Below are 23,885 nucleotides of genomic sequence, written 5' to 3'. Positions count from 1 at the left end.
TAATTGGATGACCAGCGGTTTCACCTTTAACATTCAACATGTCCGACGATCAAGAAAAAGTTCCCGAAACTGCCGAAGAAAATGCAGAGGTAAAATCCGAAATGGCCCCTCCATCACAACAAGAAGTGACCAAAGCAAAGCTAAGGCCGTTAGCAAATGACAATAAAGAGAAGAAGGAAGAATCTTTTCCGGAAATCCCTTACAAAGAACCAACCTGGAGTGGGTTAGTGGATAATGGCGAGAACTATAGCCTTGAACTGCTCAAGAATGGCTGTATAATATCGACATTGGATCTCACTAGCAAACCTTACTACTTGTTCGGCAGGCTCCCTAACTGTGACGTGGTAATGGAGCACCCTTCGGTCTCTCGTTATCATGCTATTATTCAGTACAAAGCGGGTCAGACGTCTAAGAGCGATCAAGGGTTCTATTTGTACGACCTGGGTAGTACTCACGGGACTATGGTTAATAAGGTCCCTATAGACCCTAAGAAGTACTATAGGCTACGCGTTGGGTATGTTATCAAGTTTGGAGGGAGTTCCCGGCTCTTTATTCTGCAGGTAAGAAAGAGGAGCAGGCAAGTACCCAGGATTTGCTGTTGGGTGGGGGGAAGGGGGGGTCACTAATAGGTGTCATATGGAAAAGGGATATTATCTGACAATCCTTTGATAGGAAATGATAGGATAATTACATTTGATTTATTGTACTTTATTGTATTGCTTACTTGTATCTCTGACTCACCTGTAATCCAGTCTATACTGCGAAAGGTTGAATTAAACTCATTATTATTATTATTAAATGACCCACTTTTTTGGAGCCAAGGGGGATGCTTACACTCTGTGCACCCCTCCCCCCCCCCCCCCCCCTGTGAATGTGCCCAAGGAAATATTTTATCAGAAAATAAAAATATTGGTTTGTCTTTTAATCTCCATGGTCCTAATGAGCCCCACATGTCCTCTGGGAGCCCTAATGGTCTGATCATGACATCCTGTACTCGGTGCCAGTAATAATAATAATAATAATATATGTTTATTTCTACACCATTGCAGCTATCATGGCTGAATTACAAGTGAGAGGTCGTCACACAGAAACTAACAATAGCGCACAGTCACAAAATCTCTAAACCTACAAGTTTTAGCTTGCGGTCCTATTATTTTCTCATTTCCTGATCTCAAATTATATCCATGTTGGACAGTTGTCATGTTATTAACCACAGATTTTAAGGGTTCGACAGTTTTAGCTCTTGCCATAAATTTCCGACATGCTTCATCCCTTCTCTCAGACAAAAATTGGAGAGACGTTGAGGCAAGGGCACTACTATAGCTCGTATATTCGTGCCTTAGAATGATTTTTAAAGCTCTTTTCTGTATAGACTCCAGGTGCTCAGATAGGTATTCCGGTAGAGCAGCCCACACCGGCGACGCATACTCGAGTACAGACCTTATGAGCGCGCAATAAATAGTACACAAATCATGTACTGATAGTGAACCCCCCATCATGTCCTTCCAGGGTCCTAATGATCTGATCATGATCCTGATGTTCCTAATGATTATATCCTTCAAGGGTCCTAATGATCTGATCATGTCCCTAATGGTTATGTCCTTCCATTATCCTAATGAACCTGATTATGTCCCTCCAGGGTCCTAATGATAATGTCCCTCTAGGGTCCTAATTAGTATGTCCCTCCAGGGTCCTAATGAACCTTATTTTGTCCCTCCAGGGTCCAAATGAAAATGTCCCTCCAGGTTCTGAATGCTTATGTCCTTCCAGGGTCCTAATGAACCTGATTAGGTCCCTCCAGGGACCTAATTATTATATCCCTCTAAAATCCTAATGATTATGACCCTCCAGGGTCCTAATGATCTGATTATGTCCCTCCAGGATCCCAATGAACCTGGTTATGTCCCTCCAGGGTCCTAATGATCTGATCATGTCCCTCCAGGGTCCTAATGATTATGTCCCTACAGGGTCCCAATGAACCTGATGAAGAAGAGTTATCTGAGCTCCAGGAACAATCCAAACCTAAGGGGGAGGTGGGTCAGGTGATGACAGGGGAAGAGCTGGAGAAATGGAAACAGCAAAAAATGCAAAAAGACGAAGATGATCACTCCAGCGAGGGGATCAATTGGGGAATGGGTATGTTACAGAGATCCTGGTATGGTAAAGGTGTTTGTTATGATTAATTTGTGACCCTGGTTGGATTTTTTATTTGAAATAGCAAAGATGGTTGATAAAAATCTCAGAAACAGTGAATATGAAAAATAAGATAACAGAAAGAAATGAGATAAAATAACAGAAAGAAATGAGATAAAACTAAACCCAACAAGCTTTTTATGTAGCAAAATATGAAGCGTAAGAAATAATCAATTTTCATTTGATGGTTTAAGGAAGTTGTTGGGACATCTTTTAAATTTAAATTTGGCAAATACATAGGGTATGATACTATGTTGTTAAAATTATTATTTTGAGATTTCTTTGCATAATTTGTCTGAATGAAAACACAAACAAAGGTATGGCTGACTGGGGCTTTTAAAATCCATTCTGTTGGATCACTATCTCATAACTGTCATCTCACCCACATTATTAGGGGGGTGTCACAAGATTTTGGACCTCATCGCAAGCCTATTTTTTGTGAGAATGTTCATACATTCTCTGTATTTATCCGCATTGGCTTTTGTTGGTTTGTTTCACATATTTTCTGTATTTCACCCAATTTCACAAGATTTCTGTCCAAGTTGGGTTGACAGCTATGCTTTCTCCAGGTGAGGACGCAGAGGAGGAAGATCCCATTTACCCTCCAGGATTTGGAGAGGTTGAGCATGAAGAACATCACTTCAAGGACCCAAAGAAAACTCTGAGGGGATACTTTGAAAGAGAGGGTATGAAGCAAAGCGGCCATGCTCCACTAAGATTATTGTATGTGCGATTGATTATTTAATCTGTACTGTGACGATTATACAGGTGTACTGTATGTCTGTACACATAATGAGCTTGGAACCCATAATGAATTATACCCCCATAACACTGTCATATCTAGGAAATTAGGCCCCATATCCAAATATTATTTCCAAGTCTGTCAGAAACTTCCTACATGTCAAAAATTTTTTTAACTTTGTTTAATCATTCAGGCAATTAATGTCCTTTGATTCAGGATAGTTGTGAAGAGATTTATTTCTCTTACTACTTGAACACCTTGAAGAAGTTGTTTGATGAGTTTTTCTTCTTTTAATGTCTTATAAAGTGGTGTTTATTTTTATGATTTTTATTTTTATTGGCATTATAAAGGCCTAGATCTGGAGTATGAAGTTGAAGAAACTGGACCAGGTCATGCAAGAGTCTATCACTGTAGAGTGAAGTATGTTATTAATTATGTTCATATTACAACCCGTTTTGGAGACACAAACACTTTATGCAGTGAACTACACAATGATACATTTGAACTGTACTTAATACAGCTACAAGCTACTAGACTCAAAACGTTTTTTACCACTGGTGACAACCACTGGTGACAACCACTGGTGACAACCATTCGTGACAACCACTCGTGACAACCACTCGCGACAACCACTCGTGACAACCACTCGTGACAAAACCACTCGTGACAAAACCACTGGTGACAACCATTGTGACAACCAATCGTGACAACCACTGGTAGCAACCACTCATGACAAAACCACTCGTGACAAAACCACTGGTGACAACCACTGGTAACAACCACTCGTGACAACCACTGGTGACAACCACTCGTGACAACCACTGGTGACAACCACTAGTGACAACCACTGGTGACAACCACTAGTGACAAACACACTGACAGGCGCCCTAAATGTATGTTAATAACACCGCGATACTAAACAGAATACCAAAGAAACCCGTGGAGTTTTAACACGCAGCGAGTTTTAGTTTACAAAAAAAACATTACTATTTTAAGGTATTTTTTATTACCCCTCGAGGTCTCAAACCTCGTTACCAAGTGACTTAGGTAACAGGAATGAAATAGTATGAAATGAACATTTACTTTCCCAGGTCGTAGTTATGACGTTCACTCACGCTTGCAAACCTTCCAACGTTGCACCAGCGAAGAAATATTGCATGCCGGCGGTTCGTTTCCAGAATCAAACCACAGAATCCTCTTTTTCCTATCATTAAAGGGCGACGTATTACACACGATTCAGGGTATAACCTCAGGTCTAAATCTACTAATACGAGTCGTTTCAACGAGTTCGTTACTGTTAAATATGCTGAACACTTTCCCATTTAAAAATGTACTTTCCCATTTAAATGTGTACTTTTGCGAGAGCGTTGTTTTCACGTCCTCAAACCGCGGGTCAACCAATCAGAGACCGTCACTTCAATAGCCTTAATTCAACGCGTCTGGAAAACGCCAGTCAGCCAATGAAATGATCTTGAAATTTGAGCCTTCGTGATTCCGCGTTCTTCCACGCGACCTGACCAATCACACTGAATCATTCTTATCCCGCAAAAAGGGCAATACAAATAGCCTTCTGTCAACAGATGCAGATTGCCGGTGATAACGATAATTAACGCGGACTAGGGGTCAGAAGAGATCAAATGGAGAAGATGACTTTAGAAAATAAAAGGAGTAGCCTTCAAAACTACGTATAGTACCCGAACTTTAACAAGTCATTAAACAAGCTATTTCTAAAACCAACACCAAGGACACTCGAATTGGCTTACCCTAGTAATGACCTTTTTCTTCTTTGCACAGCTCTCCCAGAATCTCTTTTCGCTATACCAAATATGTCATGTCTTTCTGTGAACAATTCACCAAGTGGGTATTTTTAGTGTTCCCAGGTCGGACTAATCATACTTGATCTCAATGAACCAAAGACTTGTGATGGCGCGAAACGAAATTGGCGCCCTTTTAGTCCCGTTGGCTCGAACACGGCTGTATCCAGCCCAAATTTGTCTGCCATCCAAATCAAATATTGTTCTTTTTGCCATCGGTTTCATCCAAGAATGACCCATTCGTATTGTTCTCATTATAAAAAGATGCAGGAGAGAAATCTTCTAGCTCACGCTGCACATGATGCCGTGTAACACGAGATCTCAGGGTATGGAATGAATTGATAAACAATTTACTGTTTCAACAGATTCGGATTATACAGCAAATCAAAGTGCGTTTTCGAACGCAGAACGTGCAATCTGTAATATAGGTGAACTCGAAAAATACCACCGTGTTTCGAAGCAATCACATACGAAAAACCCCTTTAATAAAGCAAACCTCTAACTACTGAAACATCTTACCGAAACGTGAAAGAGGAAGATAGTATACAACATCATCATTTATTACAAGGAGAACGAATAAAAGCCAATCACATTACCAATCAGTGCGTTTGCAGACGCAACGAGTGTCTAGGATCGATTTACAAAGATACATAGGCATGGAAAGCCGGTAAAAATTTTAGTGTACTATGTATCTAAAGTGACTAGCCTTTAAACAATATATCGGCGTTTTCTTACTTTGTAAGTCAAGCAAGCAAAATGTTTTCTTCATTTCACAGAGATTGGACATAGCCATGCGTTATATTTTCTTCTCAATAGACACTCAAGAGTAGGCTTTGAAAACAAACCGGAAACTGTGCGTTTTAAAGACGCAGGCTAGTCAATAGTGTGAAAGAATCTAATTTTCGGTACGAGAAACACATTATGGCGTTTGTAATTGGTTGTTAGAAGACGAGGTTGATAAAACTTTCTTATTCAAACATCAAAAGCAAGCTGTTATAAGTTGATTTACGTCTAGTTATGTGCTTTGGGAAAGCACCCGACTCCGGGACAGATGGAGCACCAAAGGTTGAGCTCTCTGTTGGTGGTCATATGATATGATTAACAAACTGCTATCTTGTAAGCTAGGAGATAAGGCCCGAGCTAGGGAGCTTTGCTCTTTGCACACAAGCATTCCAAGCACCAGTCGAGCAAAAGAGCGCATCAATATAATTCTAGAGAAAAATCAAAAGATTTGAACAGATAATCTGTTTAAAAGAATTTAGCCTATTATCATCCTACAGTATCGTAGATTCATGCATAGGGACAGTCGGATATTACAGCTTGGTGTTACATTTTTTCAACTTGACAAAGTTAGCACGTGGCAGCCCCAGCACATATACCCGCGGCTATTTACTCAAGTTGTGGTTGCTTCGAAACATGATGGTATTTTTCGAGTTCACCTATATTACAGATTGTACGTTTCTGCGTTCGAAAACGCACTTGCTACGTTTTGATTTGCTGTATAATCAGAATCTGTCAATATTTAATTGCAACAACAGCAAATTGTTTATCAATTCATTCCATACCCTGAGATCTTGTGTTACACGGCATCATGTGCAGCGTGAGCTAGAGGATCTTTTTATAATGAGAACAATACGAATGGGTCATTCTTGGAGGGAACCAATTGCAAAAAGAACGTGCAATCTGTAATATACGTAAGGGGTAACGATGGGTACCTTAAAATTTCGAAAATCTCGCAAAAATTTCGCAAAGTCTCGGAATCTCGGCGTTTTTACGGAAGTCTCGAAGTCTCGTTTTTCCCCACGACATTTTAGGATCTTGGAGCCTCTTTTTGTTCCACGTTCTCGGAGTCTCTGTTAAACGCGATCTGTTTTATGTTGTTACTGATAAGGGTTTCCCTCTTTTTCGAGTCTCGAGTCTTAAGCCTTTCCGCTCTAGCTATTCTTTTTCAACTAATGTTTATGACATACCTCGAGCAAGTTATCTGATGTCCGAACACAAGCTAGTAAAAGCTCGGACACGGATTCCGAAATTTGACTTAAGGTCTCGGGCTCGGATTCTAAAACGCGGTCTCGGCGCCTCGGCAAATCTCGAACTTACTCATCGCTACCCCTAAAAGGGGTCTCTAGAACGCGCCAACATCCCAGAACATCGGCTTTATTCTCAGAGCGTATTGTTCACTGTTTATTGGCAACAAAATGTCTAGTTCTCGGATAAACAACTACTTTTGGAAAATAGTAATCTGGCGGTGTTTAAAGTTTGCGAGGATATAATATTTTCACTGGCTTTCCATGCCTATATCTGTCTCTTGATCTCGTGCTTACATGAATATCTAGACCGTTGCATTTTCGAACGCACTAATAGACATGCGATTGGTTTTATCCTAAGGGATAAATTACTTGACATTGTTATTTATACCCTGCTTATACTCAAGCTCACCAAACTATAGACAAAAATGCTCAATGAAATAAATTGTAGTCCACTACTTTGAATGTAAACCCAGGAAGGTGACATGAATGTAGGAAATATTATGAACTTATACCCAAAATTAAGCAAACCAAAAGCACATAACTAGCTTTAAAGACGTAAATCAACTATAAATCAACTAATAACAGCTTGCTTTGATGTTTGAACAAGAAAAATTATATCATGTTCTTACAAGCAATTACAAGCGCCATGTGTTTCTTGTACCGAAAATTAGATTCTTCTACACTATTGACTAGCCTGCGTCTTTAAAACGCACACTTTCCGGTTTGTTCGGGCCTTATCTCCTAGCTTACAAGATGGCAGTTTTTTAATCATATCATATGACCACCAACAGAGAGCTCAACCTTTGGTGCTCCATCTGTCCCGGAGTCGGGTGCTTTCCTAAAGCACATAACTAGACGTAAATCAACTTATAACAGCTTGCTTCTGATGTTTGAATAAGAAAGTTGTATCAACCTCGTCTTCTAACAACCAATTACAAACGTCATAATGTGTTTCTCGTACCGAAAATTAGATTCTTTCACACTATTGACTAGCCTGCGTCTTTAAAACGCACAGTTTCCGGTTTGTTTTCAAAGCCTACTCTTGAGTGTCTATCGAGAAGTATAACGCATGGCTATGTCCGATCTCTGTGAAATGAACAAAACATTTTGCGTGCTTGACTTACAAAGTAAGAAAACGCCGATATATTGTTTAAAGGCTAGTCACTTTAGATACATAGTACACTAAAATTTTTACCGGCTTTCCATGCCTATGTAGCTTTGTAAATCGATCCTAGACACTCGTTGCGTCTGCAAACGCACTGATTGGGAATGTGATTGGCTTTTATTCGTTCTCCTTGCAATAAATGATGATGTTGTATACTATCTTCCTCTTTCACGTTTCGGTGAGATGTTTCAGTAGTTAGAGGTTTGCTTTATTAAAGGGGTTTTCCGTATGTGATTGCTTCGAAACACGATGGTATTTTTCGAGTTCACCTATATTACAGATTGCACGTTCTGCGTTCGAAAACGCACTTTGATTTGCTGTATAATACGAATCTGTTGAAACAGTAAATTGTTTATCAATTCATTCCATACCCTGAGATCTCGTGTTACACGGCATCATGTGCAGCGTGAGCTAGAAGATTTCTCTCCTGCATCTTTTTATAATGAGAACAATACGAATGGGTCATTCTTGGATGAAACCGATGGCAAAAAGAACAATATTTGATTTGGATGCAGACAAATTTGGGCTGGATACAGCCGTGATCGAGCCAAGCCACGGGACTAAAAGGGCGCCAATTTCGTTTCGCGCCATCACAAGTCTTTGGTTCATTGAGATCAAGTATGATTAGTCCGACCTGGGAACACTAAAAATATCCACTTGGTGAATTGTTCACAGAAAGACATGACATATTTGGTATAGCGAAAAGAGATTCTGGGAGAGATGTGCAAAGAAGAAAAAGGTCATTACTAGGGTAAGCCAATTCGAGTGTCCTTGGTGTTGGTTTTAGAAATAGCTTGTTTAATGACTTGTTAAAGTTCGAGTACTATACGTAGTTTTGAAGATGTAAGGCTACTCCTTTTATTTTCTAAAGTCATCTTCTCCATTTGATCTCTTCTGACCCCTAGTCCGCGTTAATTATCGTTATCACCGGCAATCTGCATCTGTTGACAGAAGGCTATTTGTATTGACCTTTTTGTGGGATAAGAATGATTCCGTGTGATTGGTCAAGTCCGGTCGAAGAAGCGGAATCACGAAGGCTCAAATTTCAAGATCATTTCATTGGCTGACTGGCGTTCTCCAGACGCGTTGAATTAAGGCTATTGAAGTGACGGTCTCTGATTGGTTGACCCGCGTTTTGAGGACATGAAAACAACGCTCTCGCAAAAGTACACATTTAAATGGGAAAGTACATTTTTAAATGGGAAAGTGTTGCTGATTTAAATTAATTGTACTTTGTTGTAGTACTTACTTGTATCTTTGACTCACCTGTAATCCAGTCTATACTTCGAGAGGTTGAATTAAACTTATTATTACTTTCATGTTTCTCATAATATAGAATTGAACACGAAGTTGCGTACAAGGATTTGATCTAAGGATTTAATTACACAGATGTTTATGGTATGACATTTCTTTCCTGCTTCGAAAAATCTAAGCTTCTGATAAATGCCAACAACAAACTTATAATTGTTAAACAATGAAGCAATTTAATAATTACGCTATTTTTTATAGTGCTAAAGTAATGAGTTAAATTTTACGTTTGTATTTAATAAGCGATTGTCACAAACAGTCTTCAAATAGTAGCCGTCACACGAGAGGTTTTGTCACGAGTGTTTGTCACAAGTGTTCGTCACGAGTGGTAGTCACGAGTGGTTTTGTCACCAGTGATTTTGTCACCAGTGATTTTGTCACCAGTGGTTGTCACGAGTGGTTGTCACGAGTGGTTGTCACGAGTGGTTGTCACCAGTGGTTGTCACCAGTGGTTGTCACCAGTGGTTGTCACCAGTGGTTGTCACCAGTGGTTGTCACCAGTGGTTGTCACGAGTGTTTGTCACAAGTGGTTGTCACGAGTGGTTGTCACGAGTGGTTGTCACCAGTGGTTGTCACCAGTGGTTGTCACCAGTGGTTGTCACCAGTGGTGAAAAACGTTTTGACCCCTGCTCGCTACATGAACTACAGCCTTTTTTAGTAAGTGCTAGTACTCTGACTTAAAACATCTTTTTGTCTCAGACTACCAATTGAGCTTGCAAATGGTGATCCAATGTACGCAGAAGCCATGGTGACTGGGAAGAAGAGAGAGTCTGTACTCGCATGTGCTACAGAAGCTTGTCGCCTTCTAGATGCCAACGGTCTGCTTCGGCAGTCTTCCCACGAGAGCAAGAAGCAAAAACAGAAAAACTGGGAGGAGAATGACTACTATGATAGTGATGAGGACACTTTTTTGGACAGAACAGGATCAAGTATGTTGATATAAAAATATCCAATTGTTTTATATTGAAGAGCTAGGATAGCTACAGTAGCAGACTATACAAGTTAAGGTTTTAGGTAATAGTTATAATAAATAATCTGACTTACCTATACATTGTTTATATAATTACTAACCATTGTTTAATACCCTGAGGTACTATTGACTTTTATTGGGTTTAAAGACCACTAAGGGGAAATAACAAAATGGCGTTATTGAATAATTAACAAGTTCTTGGAAAACATAAACTGCTTTATACTTATTAAGTAAGATCTATAATTATACCTTATGCATATTGTTTATACTGGCAAGCAGATTACTATATGTCCTAGTTGATGTAGTTCTCCCTTGTGTCCTTGATCCTTATTAACCTTGATCGACAGAGAAAAAAAATGGCAAATTTTCCCAAAATAAGGTCTGGTTAACTTGGGTAAGCTTATGTTACGTGAACCAACATATCAAAAAGTATTTTTTTCTAATGGATTCATCTTAGAGATATGAGGCTTGAAGTGCAATTTTCAAATGTCGAAGTATGAATTCTCCTCGTTTTTAGGGAAAAGTTGGGCTCTGATCGGAAATTAAGCCAACTTTGCTAATATATAAATTTCATATCTTAATTTCTTTAAAATTTGGAATTAAGCTTTTTGTCAGAGAAACTCCTTGTATGCAGAATCTTGAGCTTATATATTGAGAATTGGAAAACTTCATGCCATTTTTTTTGCTCTGTCTCCTTGATCTAAACCTAACGCCTTTAACAGCAATGTTTTATTATTATTATTATTATTATTATTATTATTATTATTATTATTATTATTATTATTATTATTATTATTATTATTATTATTATTATTATTATTATTATTATTATTATTATTATTATTATTATTATTATTATTATTATTATTTCAAGTTGAGAAGAAAAGGGTAAAGAGGATGAAAATGCTTGGCAAGCAAAAGGAGGAAGTAGAAACTTATGAGACTTTGGTGAGTTTTTTCTCATGTATGTGAGTGTATTCTGATACAAAAACGGACATTGTATACTTTATTAGACATCAGAAAGCATAAGTAAATCAATGGAAATGGCACCAAGAACAATGCACGCCCACAAATTGTCAAAAAACTGTTTTTAGACAATTTGTAGAAACAGTGTGTCAAAACAGTGTGTTTTGACAATTTGATTTCTAGGCAGTGGAATTTTCCAATTTTTTCCTTCTATGCAAGATGTATTTGATGTCAGTGGGCAATTTGGAATATTAGTGAGCATATGCTGTTCTGATGCTGTTTGGGTTGATGGCATAGACTCTCTATCACCACAAGATAGATGCTACACTTGAACAGACACTCAGTCTACAGAACAGATGCTCATTTTCATAAGCCACTGTCCGGCATCTTCGATTCCATGCGACGCCATTTTCTGCCATTTGTCATGACAACAGCCCACGCTTTGACGAAGGCGATGTTTTGCAAAGTTTTATTACATTTATAACATTAGATAGTATGCTCGCCTGTTATACTTTTTAAACAAAAAAATATCATGACATTAAAGTATAAGGGTCAACTTATCTCATGTTAGCAAATCAACTCCTAAGAAGTCTTGAAAGAATCAGATTTGTTAGCATGAATCACATGAGAAAAGTTCTAACTCACTAAATTTCACATTTTTGGTAAATCCAGTCATAAGCAAAGTTAAAAGCCGAGACTCACAGCATAGCTAAAACTGTTATTTTACTTAAGCTGAGTGGACTCTGAGCACATATTTCCACCTGGTTTTAAAATTATTAAACGATTACGAGCTTGCATGGTTGTACTGTCTCCAAGCCGCAAAGCACGCATGTAATTATATTCTAAATATCTCGAAAAGGCGTGGAAATCGCTGGAAAGTTTGTTTTGGAATTCCTTCAGGAATATGTCTGGGAGGTCCCATTTTCGTAGCACCCTTTATTAAGAGCAATAAGTCCTTTAATTAATAGCATAGACATGCAACATCAGCCAATAATTATGTTTGCTTCTAAAAACATTTTTGGTACACCTTGTCATAGACTCGTTTTATGAAAATCTTGAACAATATATGAATCTCCAACTAATAAACTATCGGTGTGTGAAAGATGGGCTCCAGATCCTAACACGTTCAAAAATAGGAGGTAACATTTAAAGTAAAAGTGTATCATTTACTCAGTCTCAACCGAATCTTTGTTTTAGCCGTAGAAGCGTGGGTAAATAGCAAAAGAATGAAATGAACAAGTGACCATGCATTCCAGCATGGCAACTTCGTTAAAAATAAACTTCCCTCTTTTTTCTCCAAAATTTTGTTTATTTGAACTAAATAAAATTTTGTTATTATGTGTGAACATTACTCTTTAGGATGAGGCACAATTTAGAAAATGAAAACAAATAAAACGCTCAAAATATAATTTTATTCACGTCCTAGAGGTTTTATGCTAATAAGTCGAGCATGATTTTTATTGTAAATTTCCTCTTCGCATTATCGCGGGGGCAAGACACCGAGAGAGAGGGTAGAAAATCAGCGAAAGATACCTCTTAAGCCTCGTTAAAGCTAGAAACATAACTTTTGGTACTGCACCTGAAAAAGGAAAATGCCATTTATATGATAGTGTAGGCTGTTTCATTTATGAAAGTTGTTTTGCCAGCTTTTAAGCAAAGCGATTCAATCAAATCAAAATGTAGACATTTGACCAATGATTGATATTAACCAAAAAAAATATTTGCAAAATAGGTTCTCTATGACAAGAGTCATCAAACTAACATGTGACCCATATTCCCTAATTTGTCAGGTTTAAGCGGTTAAAATCGAGAGAGTCCTCTTGTTTAAAAACTAATTTAAACCACGTAGTGCATGTTGCAGTGCTCCAAAAAGGTTAGTGAAAAAAAAGTTAGAAGACCCATTTTTCGCTATGGTTGCAAATCAGACAGCTTTTGTTACATCAACCGTATTCTTGCTCAAAGGTAAACCCCCGTGAGCCAACTAAGAGGTCATCAATGACAATTAATTTTATAATTTAAAATAGAAGCTTTAAACGACCAGAAAGGCGTAATGTGCCATTGAAATTGTTGTGTGTTGTTGTGAACAATAATGCGATACATTTTAGTGAAGGAAAGAACCAAATACGTCCGATCTTCAAGATTTCCAAGAAATGATCATGTTAATGTGACTTATTTACAAAGTTTTGCGACCAGCTTAAAAACTTTGAGTAAAACAGCCTTCTAACTCAAACCCCCAAATGCACTGTTCGATCACATTTCTCCTCAGAAGCTCATTTCCACCATATCTATCTAAAGGTTGCTCACGTTAAATTTCTCAACCGAATCTTTGTTTTAGCCGTAGAAGCGTGGGTAAATAGCAAAAGAATGAAATGAACAAGTGACCATGCATTCCAGCATGGCAACTTCGTTAAAAATAAACTTCCCTCTTTTTTCTCCAAAATTTTGTTTATTTGAACTAAATAAAATTTTGTTATTATGTGTGAACATTACTCTTTAGGATGAGGCACAATTTAGAAAATGAAAACAAATAAAACGCTCAAAATATAATTTTATTCACGTCCTAGAGGTTTTATGCTAATAAGTCGAGCATGATTTTTATTGTAAATTTCCTCTTCGCATTATCGTGGGGGCAAGACACCGAGAGAGAGGGTAGAAAATCAGCGAAAGATACCTCTTAAGCCTCGTTAAAGCTAGAAACATAACTTTTGGTACTGCACCTGAAAAAGGAAAATGCCATTTATATGATAGTGTAGGCTGTTTCATTTATGAAAGTTGTTTTGCCAGCTTTTAAGCAAAGCGATTCAATCAAATCAAAATGTAGACATTTGACCAATGATTGATATTAACCAAAAAAAATATTTGCAAAATAGGTTCTCTATGACAAGAGTCATCAAACTAACATGTGACCCATATTCCCTAATTTGTCAGGTTTAAGCGGTTAAAATCGAGAGAGTCCTCTTGTTTAAAAACTAATTTAAACCACGTAGTGCATGTTGCAGTGCTCCAAAAAGGTTAGTGAAAAAAAAGTTAGAAGACCCATTTTTCGCTATGGTTGCAAATCAGACAGCTTTTGTTACATCAACCGTATTCTTGCTCAAAGGTAAACCCCCGTGAGCCAACTAAGAGGTCATCAATGACAATTAATTTTATAATTTAAAATAGAAGCTTTAAACGACCAGAAAGGCGTAATGTGCCATTGAAATTGTTGTGTGTTGTTGTGAACAATAATGCGATACATTTTAGTGAAGGAAAGAACCAAATACGTCCGATCTTCAAGATTTCCAAGAAATGATCATGTTAATGTGAATTATTTACAAAGTTTTGCGACCAGCTTAAAAACTTTGAGTAAAACAGCCTTCTAACTCAAACCCCCAAATGCACTGTTCGATCACATTTCTCCTCAGAAGCTCATTTCCACCATATCTATCTAAAGGTTGCTCACGTTAAATTTCTCAACCGAATCTTTGTTTTAGCCGTAGAAGCGTGGGTAAATAGCAAAAGAATGAAATGAACAAGTGACCATGCATTCCAGCATGGCAACTTCGTTAAAAATAAACTTCCCTCTTTTTTCTCCAAAATTTTGTTTATTTGAACTAAATAAAATTTTGTTATTATGTGTGAACATTACTCTTTAGGATGAGGCACAATTTAGAAAATGAAAACAAATAAAACGCTCAAAATATAATTTTATTCACGTCCTAGAGGTTTTATGCTAATAAGTCGAGCATGATTTTTATTGTAAATTTCCTCTTCGCATTATCGTGGGGGCAAGACACCGAGAGAGAGGGTAGAAAATCAGCGAAAGATACCTCTTAAGCCTCGTTAAAGCTAGAAACATAACTTTTGGTACTGCACCTGAAAAAGGAAAATGCCATTTATATGATAGTGTAGGCTGTTTCATTTATGAAAGTTGTTTTGCCAGCTTTTAAGCAAAGCGATTCAATCAAATCAAAATGTAGACATTTGACCAATGATTGATATTAACCAAAAAAAATATTTGCAAAATAGGTTCTCTATGACAAGAGTCATCAAACTAACATGTGACCCATATTCCCTAATTTGTCAGGTTTAAGCGGTTAAAATCGAGAGAGTCCTCTTGTTTAAAAACTAATTTAAACCACGTAGTGCATGTTGCAGTGCTCCAAAAAGGTTAGTGAAAAAAAAGTTAGAAGACCCATTTTTTGCTATGGTTGCAAATCAGACAGCTTTTGTTACATCAACCGTATTCTTGCTCAAAGGTAAACCCCCGTGAGCCAACTAAGAGGTCATCAATGACAATTAATTTTATAATTTAAAATAGAAGCTTTAAACGACCAGAAAGGCGTAATGTGCCATTGAAATTGTTGTGTGTTGTTGTGAACAATAATGCGATACATTTTAGTGAAGGAAAGAACCAAATACGTCCGATCTTCAAGATTTCCAAGAAATGATCATGTTAATGTGAATTATTTACAAAGTTTTGCGACCAGCTTAAAAACTTTGAGTAAAACAGCCTTCTAACTCAAACCCCCAAATGCACTGTTCGGTCACATTTCTCCTCAGAAGCTCATTTCCACCATATCTATCTAAAGGTTGCTCACGTTAAATTTTGAAATGTTTCAAAGTTTGTACAAGTACAGGCTTGGGTTTATTATCATTGAGCTGGGTAGAAAACTTGATAAGGTATCTCATCCCTGTGAAACGATGACTTAAAATGGCGTCGCATGGAATCGAGGACGCCGGACAGTGGCTTATGCAAATGAGCATCTGTTCCATAGACTGACTGAACATGGGCTCTATTCGGATATAGTGCACACTACAGTACAGCCTGGAAGAAACAGCGTCGCGTGCGTTTTTTGCGTGTTTTTTAGTGTAGTTTGAGTGTAGTGCATGCGCCGAAGTACTTTTTAACCTATAGCGATAATAATAAAGATAATTCTTTGGATTTTTATTGTCATTTTAAAGACATATTGATGTGCACAGTATATCCAGCCAAACGTTACATTTTTTGTTTGCTCAGAGCAGACCTTCAACCCCCCCCCCCCCACCCCCGGTTATGAAACTGCATACTTTGCGGGCACTTCCAAAGGTCACTTTCGACAGTGAGAGTGACCTTTGGGAGCGCTCGCAAAGTACGCTGAATCTTTGAGCATAAGATTGGGGCAGTTGAAGATTGTTGGGAGATAAAAAAAATAGTTTTTATATCTTTTCCGAGATGTAAAATGCAAAGGATATTTTAGTAGGACGATTTAGTAAGGCGGCAGTGATTGTTTGACACGCCTTCGGTTCTATTTCGCTGTTCGACAAGAATAAAGCCGCACAGGCGCACAACTTTTACATTTATTCCTTTCGTGCATTTAGAACCTCTCTTCTACGTTACTGGTTACTGATCCGTGAGCTTTCTTCGTTATTTCTGTGCGATTTCATAAAACGGCTAAGAACAGTGATATTTGAAACGGCTTTTGGTACTCTTCCATTGTTTGACAAACTGGAAGGAGTTCAACACACAGCATTCGCTTTCATTCCTACAACACATTGTGAAGTACAAAATAACACGATACGAAAAATATACTAAACATTTCGTAGCGATTTTAGTAGCACGGAGCGCGGCTAAATACATTAGTTTGACACGGCTTCTGTAACTTTTTTCGTTGATTGAGCAAGAAAGCACCAGTTCAACACACAACCTTCACTTTTATTCCTTCTTATAAATACAAAAAAAACTTTCTACCTTCGCTTGGTAAAACTACTTGTCACTCACACTCACTATCCATTTACGTCTCCACCTATTGGCAGGTGTGACGCCGCATGGAGGTTCACATTGGGGTCGTGCAGGTTCTTTACAGCATCTCTCCATGCTTTACGGTTGGATGCCACGCTTGCCTTCAGGCCAGCCATTTTTAGATCGCTAAGCGTGGCATCCGCCCAAGTCTTTCTGGGTCTGCCCCTCTTCCTTCACCCCCCCCCCCCCCCCCCCCCGGCTTGAAGACTCTGATGGAGGACACAGGATTTGGCGCCTGTGCCCTCTCCACATGCCCGAACCACCGGAGGCGAGCTTTCCGGAGAGCCAGTTCCAAGCTTTCGATCCCGAGCCTGTCCCGAATGGTGCTCAAACTTGTGTCATCTTCGGGTTTCAGTGCACACATCCATCTAAGCATTGCACGTTCGCTTCTCTGCAGCCTTGCTAGGTCACTGCTCTTAGGAGCCCAACATTCCCAGCATAGAGCATGGCACTCCTGACGCAGCTGCTGTAAACCTTCCCTCTTGTGCGGAGTGATAGACTTTTGCTTGATAGAACTGGAAGGAGCTCTTTGAATTTTCCCCAGGCAGATCTTGTTCTGGTAATTATGGCCGCCTCGCAGCCACCTCCAGCACAGATGGTGTCACCGAGGTAGCAGAAAGAGTCAACAACTTCCAGGCGCTGTTCGTCCACTATCACTTCAGCAAGGGGTCTGCCATCGATTGGGCGTGCAGTGCCCTGACATCTGCTGCATCTGAATAATGGGTTGGAGGTTAACCTACCAGGGATGTTGCTGCACTTCTTGTGCACCCAAAGAGAACATCCACTGCAGAAGATGGAGTTACTCCCAACACCCTTCATGCATACAGCACAAGGGAACTTTCCAGGGTCTCTCAAGGAATTCAAGTCAGGGCCAGACATCAGGATCTTAGTCTTGCTCATGTTAACACGGAGCCCCTTTGACTCTAACCCCTGTTTCCACATGCACAGCTTCACCAGGAGTGTGTCTAAAGAATCTGAGGAGGTTACTAGGTCGTCTGCATAGAGTAACTCCCAAGGACAACCACTACGGAGGTCTGCAGAAAGGGCTTCAAGTACTACAATGAAAAGGAACGGACTCAGCACAGAGCCTTGGTGGACACCAACTTGTACCTTGAAGCTGTCACTAAGGGAATTGCTGACGCACACTCTACTTGAGGCATGTGAGTACATTGCTTGTATTGTACTAATGAACCACTCCGGAAGGCCCAGGCAACGCATTGCCCACCATAAGATATCATGAGGAACGCGATCAAATGCCTTTTCTAGGTCTACAAAGGCAAAGAACAGACTCTTTTCTTTAGCCAGATGTTTTTCTTGGAGCTGTCGTACAACAAAAATAGCGTCTGTTGTTCCCTTGCCAGGCACGAATCCAAACTGCATCTCATCAATGGACACCAAACCTCGGCCCACCTTCTCCAGCACTCTCTCAACTATTTTCAAGCAGTGCCCCGTTAGTTTGAGACCTCTGTAATTTCCCCTTTCCAGCGCATCGCCTTTCCCTTTGTAGAGGTTGATGATGTGGCTCAAGTCCCAGTATACAGGAATCCTCTTCTTGGCAATGATAGCATTTGAGAGGCTGGCCAGGATGGGGATGCTGACTTCATCAGAGGCCTTAACCATCTCAGCCACAACACCACAGGGACCGGCCGCTTTGCCCTGCTTCATTTTGCACACTGCCCTTGCCACCATTTCAGATGTTACCAGGATTGGAGTGAGATGTGCCCCTGATCATCTTTAACGCAACACTCACCCACAACGTCCTTTCACTCCTTCTTCATTTGCTTGGCAATGCGGAAAACGTCCTTGTCATCTTTCTCAACGCTTGCAAATTAACTGGCCTCTGCTTTCCGCTTGGCGGCACGAACTATGCTCTTCGCAGTGCGTTTAGAAGTCAGATATTCTTGCTTGCTGCCACCCTTCTTCCAAACTTTCCACAGATTTCTTTTCTCATCAATGGCATCAATGAAGTTTAAAGAAATCAGTTTCATTGCCGATATAAAGTAAAGGAGCTAAAGTTGTATCAGGCTTTTGAATAGTGGAATTCTATCACATCGAACGCCAAACGCCCAAGTATTCTTTTCGCATACAAATGCATGGCATTGAGTTGTAGCAACGAATACTCTCAAGGGATTCCATAGAAGTTAATGAGGCAAACAGGTGCATGTAGTTTGGTGCTTGTAGTCCACTCTAGGTGCGTGTAGTTTGAGTGTATGAATCTAATTACACTCAAACCACACGCAAAAAATGCGCAAAATTCGCTCAGAAAATGCGCACAAAATGTTAAGTTTCTTCCAGGCTGTACTGTACCCTTAAACACACAACAGTATTATTATGCTTCTAAAAATCAAATCAGACTGAGTCTGACTCCAGGCGTGTACGCAGGGTGCGTACGCACCCCCCCTTTCGGACCAAAAAGTGAGTCATTTCTTATTAAGGAATCTTCAAACGCTATGCTTTTTCCATATGATACTTATGATTGCGCACCCTCCACCCCTCAGCAGATCCTGGGTACGCACCTGGACTTCTCTTTAAAAACATTGATATCATAAGCAATTTTATTTCCTTTTTGCAGTATGAAAAGTTAAAGGAAGTAGATGATCAAATTCAAGCAAATGAAGAACGCCTAAAGCAGGCACTGGAAGGTACAATACAGTTAAATCTGAAAGTTCCCTGTCTTGTTCATTCCCTTGTATGGGCAGATTCAGGGGTGAACTGAGCTGGCTAAGAAGGACTGTGAAAGTTGTACTAGCTGCAACTACATACTTGTATGAAATCTTTTACACTTTTAAAGTTTTGATTAGTTACAGTTTTAATTAGTTACAATATTTCTACTAAGATGTACCAAAATTAATCTTTTTTTCGGTTTCCAGGAATTTAGTTAGCAGAGATCTACTGTAAGTATTATTATAACTATGTTTTTTTGTTTAGCTTTAAAAAGTTCCAATAAGAGTGATGATTTGGATGACTATATGAGCTCTGTGACTTCCACTATGGACAAGCAGACCAGGATGCACATTAGAAGAAAAATCTTTGATTTAAAGAAGGTTCGTATCCTCCTTAGGACATGGCCTATTTTAAGATGAGTAGAACATAACTGATTCAATAAACAGGAGTTGACTTAGAATTATATAAAAAAAAATGCCACCACTTTTCATTCAACCTATCACATCTATTAAGTTCACACTGTACTGTATGCTAGATGCTTTTGTCTCCATATCATCTTAGTCATCAACATTATCACCATGGCTATCACCATCATCATTTCTATCACCATTATCATTATCATAGTCACCATCATCATAATTGTCATTTTTATCATCATAGTCATCATCACCATCGTGACAATCGCCATGAAAACTAGCCACAACTCTATTAACACGATCATTTATCATCACCATCATCACCATAATCATTGTCATTAAATTGCTTTAGGATAACCATCACCATGGTGTCCTTAAAAAGTCTTAAGGTTTCTCTAATTTTTTTTATGTTTTTTAAGACATAAACCTTAAAAGGCCTTAAAAATGTCTTTAAGGCCTCAATAATATGAGTTTGCAGTGGTTGTGTTGTAATTTGGTTGCTACTGACAAATAGTGTGCTTTTTCCAAGCTCACACTGGTATTAAATTTTGAATTTCTAGGTCTGATTTCGTTTTTGTTATTCTTAAGGAAAGGCAAAGATTGAAAAAGCTTGTGGACATTGCAAAACCTGCAATAATGCCAGTACTTGACAAGTAAGACACTGACTGTACCTTTTTTACAGAATCACAATTTAATGATCTAATTATAAACATGGTTTGTCACGTTGACACAGAAATACTGAATTATGTGTTTTATTATTATTTCATTCTACAGAACAGCAAAGCTTGCTGGTACTATACAACAGCAAGAAACAGATATCCCTGACCAAAGGGTTTCTTCTCCTTCTAGTCATGCCGAATCTACAAACTACCAACTCACATCAGAGGCAACACAATCACACAAAAACTCCAAGGAAACCACAAAGAGTACTGCTTCTACTGGAGAACAAATGAGTTCAAGCCTTGAGAGTGCTGCAGTGGCTGAAAATGAGAAGCCAAATAAAAAAGATGAATTTGCCATGCCTGCTCCTCCCTCCACCAAGAGACCAAAAGCCAAGACACAAGTGACTGTGGTGGATGCTATGCTGGAGGGTATAAGGGGCACGGCGCCTGTTGATGAAGGGAGTGTGAGGAGAAAAAAGAAGCAAGATACTACTGATTCTCCTCCCAAGGCTGGCCAGGAAATGGAGGTAATACAAATATTTGCTATGTTGGGTTATTTTGTATACCCTTTTAACTTATGCGCACTCGTATAATGCGCTCCCTAATTTTTTAGGTCATATTAAAATAGAAATCCTAGTGAAAAATGATATTTAAAAACATTAATAGACCTCACAAACAAGAAACATGTATAATACACATCCCGATTTTGGAGGTAATTTTCACGTGAAAAAAGTAGTGTATATTATACATGAAAAAATACAATAAATTCTATCAATGAATATATCAATGGTGGGGTTGCCAGTTGTAGTCTGCTAGTTTGCTCTTAGGGTCATTCAGAAATGTTTGGCTTTGAATGTGAAGGTGTATTGTTACGAGGGTATGACGAAATGAGGCATACCAGTTGACCTAGTGCACCTCGCCCCTACGCCACAGTATTCCCAATGTTCTGAAAAAAAAAACCTAAAATAACCCCAAATGACAGCCAGCAATCAGGCTTGTCATTGGTGGTGTAACTATCTTTGATGTTTTTCTTGGATTAAAAGGGTGAAAGAGACGATTCCCCGCCATCAAAGAAAAAGAAAACCAAGTTAACGCAGGCTCATGTTTATGGTGCACAGAACGAGTGGGAGGCGGTTAGTGACCCGACTTTCTCGTCATGGCAACCCCCTGCAGGTGCGTGTGTTATTGTGTGACTGATTAAATGGGGGGAGGGGATGTAACTGATCAAATGGGGGGAGGGGATGTAACTGTTCAAATGGGGGGAGGGGTGTGACTGATCAAATGGGGGGAGGGGGGGTGTGACTGATCAAATGGGGGGAGGGGGTTTGACTGATCAAATGGGGGGAGGGGGTGTGACTGATAAAATGGGGCGAGGGGGTGTGACTGATTGAATGGGGGGAGGGGGTTTGACTGATCAAATGGGGGTAGGGGGTGTGACTGATTGAATGGGGGGAGGGGGTGTGACTGATCAAATGGGGGGAGGGGGTTTGACTGTTCAAATGGGGGAGGGGGTGTGACTGATTGAATGGGGGGAGGGGGTGTGACCGATCAAATGGGGGGAGGGGGTGTGACTTATTGAATGGGGGGAGGGGGTGTGACTGATCAAATGGGGGGAGGGGGTTTGACTGATCAAATGGGGGTAGGGGGGTGTGACTTATTGAATGGGGGGAGGGGGTGTGACTGATTGAATGGGGGGAGGGGGTGTGACTGATCAAATGGGGGGAGGGGGTGTGACTGATCAAATGGGGGGAGGGGGTGTGACTGATCAAATGGGGGGAGGGGGGTGTGACTGATCAAATAGGGGGAGGGGGTGTGACTGATCAAATGGGGGAGGGGTTGTGACTGATCAAATGGCGGGAGGGGGTGTGACTGATCAAATGGGGGGAGGGGGGTGTGACTGATCAAATGGGGGGAGGGGGTTTGACTGATTGAATGGGGGGAGGGGGTGTGACTGATCAAATGGGGGGAGGGGGTGTGACTGATCAAATGGGGGGAGGGGGTGTGGCTGATCAAATAGGGGGAGGGGGTATAAGTGATTGAATGGGGGGAGGGGGTGTGAGTGATCAAATGGGGGGAGGGGTTGTGAGTGATCAAATGAGGGGAGCGGGTGTGACTGATTAAATGGGGGAGGGGGTGTGACTATTCAAATGGAGGAGGGGGTGTGACTGATCAAATGGGGGGAGGGGGTGTGACTGATCAAATGGGGGGAGGGGGTGTGACTGATTAAATGGGGAGGGGGTGTGACTGATCAAATGGGGGGAGGGGTGTGACTGATCAAATGGGGGGAGGGGGTGTGACTGATTGAATGGGGGGAGGGGGTGTGACTGATTGAATGGGGGGAGGGGGTGTGACTGATCAAATGGGGGAGGGGGTGTGACTGATTGAATGGGGGGAGGGGGTGTGACTGATCAAATGGGGGGAGGGGGTGTGACTGATCAAATGGGGGGAGGGGGTGTGAGTGATCAAATGGGGGAGGGGGTGTGACTGGTTGAATGGGGGTAGGGGGTGTGACTGGTTGAAAGGGGGAGGGGGTGTGACTGATTAAATATGGGGAAGGGGCCTGATCAATAGGGGGAGGGGGCATTGGGGGTATTTTATTTTCTGTGCCATGTTGTACCTGAAAAAGCAACGCACGGCAACCTTGGAAGGTGATTAGAGGTACCTAAAATAAGGGATCACCCCGAACCCCGTACACAAACACTATAGTAGCATAGGGATTGGCTTTAGTGTTGATATTTTTTTTAAATTTATTTCTCAGACCAAAGCGGGGACGGACGTACAAAGTTGAATGAAAAGTATGGTTACTGACAAAGCTGTGTAGCCAATCAAGCAGTAAGCCTGTGTGGCCAATCAGAAAAGAGGCAGTTAGCTTCTGTAGCCAATCAGAAAAGAGGCAGAAGAGGGAGAAGCAGTTAGGTAAAAAAAGCAGCTATAAATTTCATTGGTCCCCAATTCAGAGTCGGTTACAGAAACAGTTTATATCTACCATATTGGTTTATCATTCAGAAGGCTAGAAAACAATATACATTTTTTTTTCCACAAAAACCCCGGCGAAATTATTATAAAGCAAGACTCCGTCAATTTATACTGGTTTGCTTCAGCTGTCCGATACGGATTACCACAGGTAGCCCAGGCAATGGTTTTGAAGCTTGTTCGTAGCTTGGAATCGGCTGTTATTCTTAGAGGTAAAACGA

The 23,885-nt window shown here is 40.1% G+C and overlaps 1 protein-coding gene and 1 long non-coding RNA gene across 4 annotated transcripts; one reads left to right on the top strand and one right to left on the bottom strand.

Moving 5' to 3' along the window:
- Positions 1-17: 17 nt before the first annotated feature.
- Positions 18-23,772, top strand: LOC116611851 (kanadaptin). 2 transcript variants are annotated; one of them, XM_048730355.1, is made up of 12 exons: positions 18-560; positions 1,968-2,136; positions 2,763-2,879; positions 3,286-3,355; positions 9,952-10,181; positions 11,097-11,170; positions 19,522-19,591; positions 19,878-19,993; positions 20,618-20,682; positions 20,879-21,218; positions 21,735-21,864; positions 23,450-23,772. In XM_048730355.1, exons 1-12 carry the CDS (start codon positions 39-41, stop codon positions 23,497-23,499), a joined length of 1,953 nt encoding a protein of 650 aa, XP_048586312.1. In that variant the 5' UTR covers positions 18-38; the 3' UTR covers positions 23,500-23,772. The 2 variants fall into 2 exon arrangements, with proteins under 2 accessions (XP_048586312.1, XP_032228347.2); XM_032372456.2 differs by having other exon boundaries at positions 20,804-21,218.
- LOC125568333 lies at positions 4,721-8,914 on the bottom strand. Of its 2 annotated transcripts, none has more exons than XR_007312247.1 (2): positions 8,316-8,914; positions 4,721-4,774 (listed from the first exon to the last, which is right to left on the bottom strand). It is a non-coding gene; the product is annotated as an uncharacterized LOC125568333 (long non-coding RNA). The 2 variants fall into 2 exon arrangements; XR_007312248.1 differs by lacking the exon at positions 8,316-8,914 and adding an exon at positions 6,465-7,656.
- Positions 23,773-23,885: the final 113 nt, after the last annotated feature.

The sequence above is a fragment of the Nematostella vectensis genome, chromosome 7 (genome assembly GCF_932526225.1).
Source record: "Nematostella vectensis chromosome 7, jaNemVect1.1, whole genome shotgun sequence".
Lineage (NCBI taxonomy): Eukaryota > Metazoa > Cnidaria > Anthozoa > Actiniaria > Edwardsiidae > Nematostella > Nematostella vectensis.
This window is presented reverse-complemented; position numbering and strand designations above follow the sequence as displayed.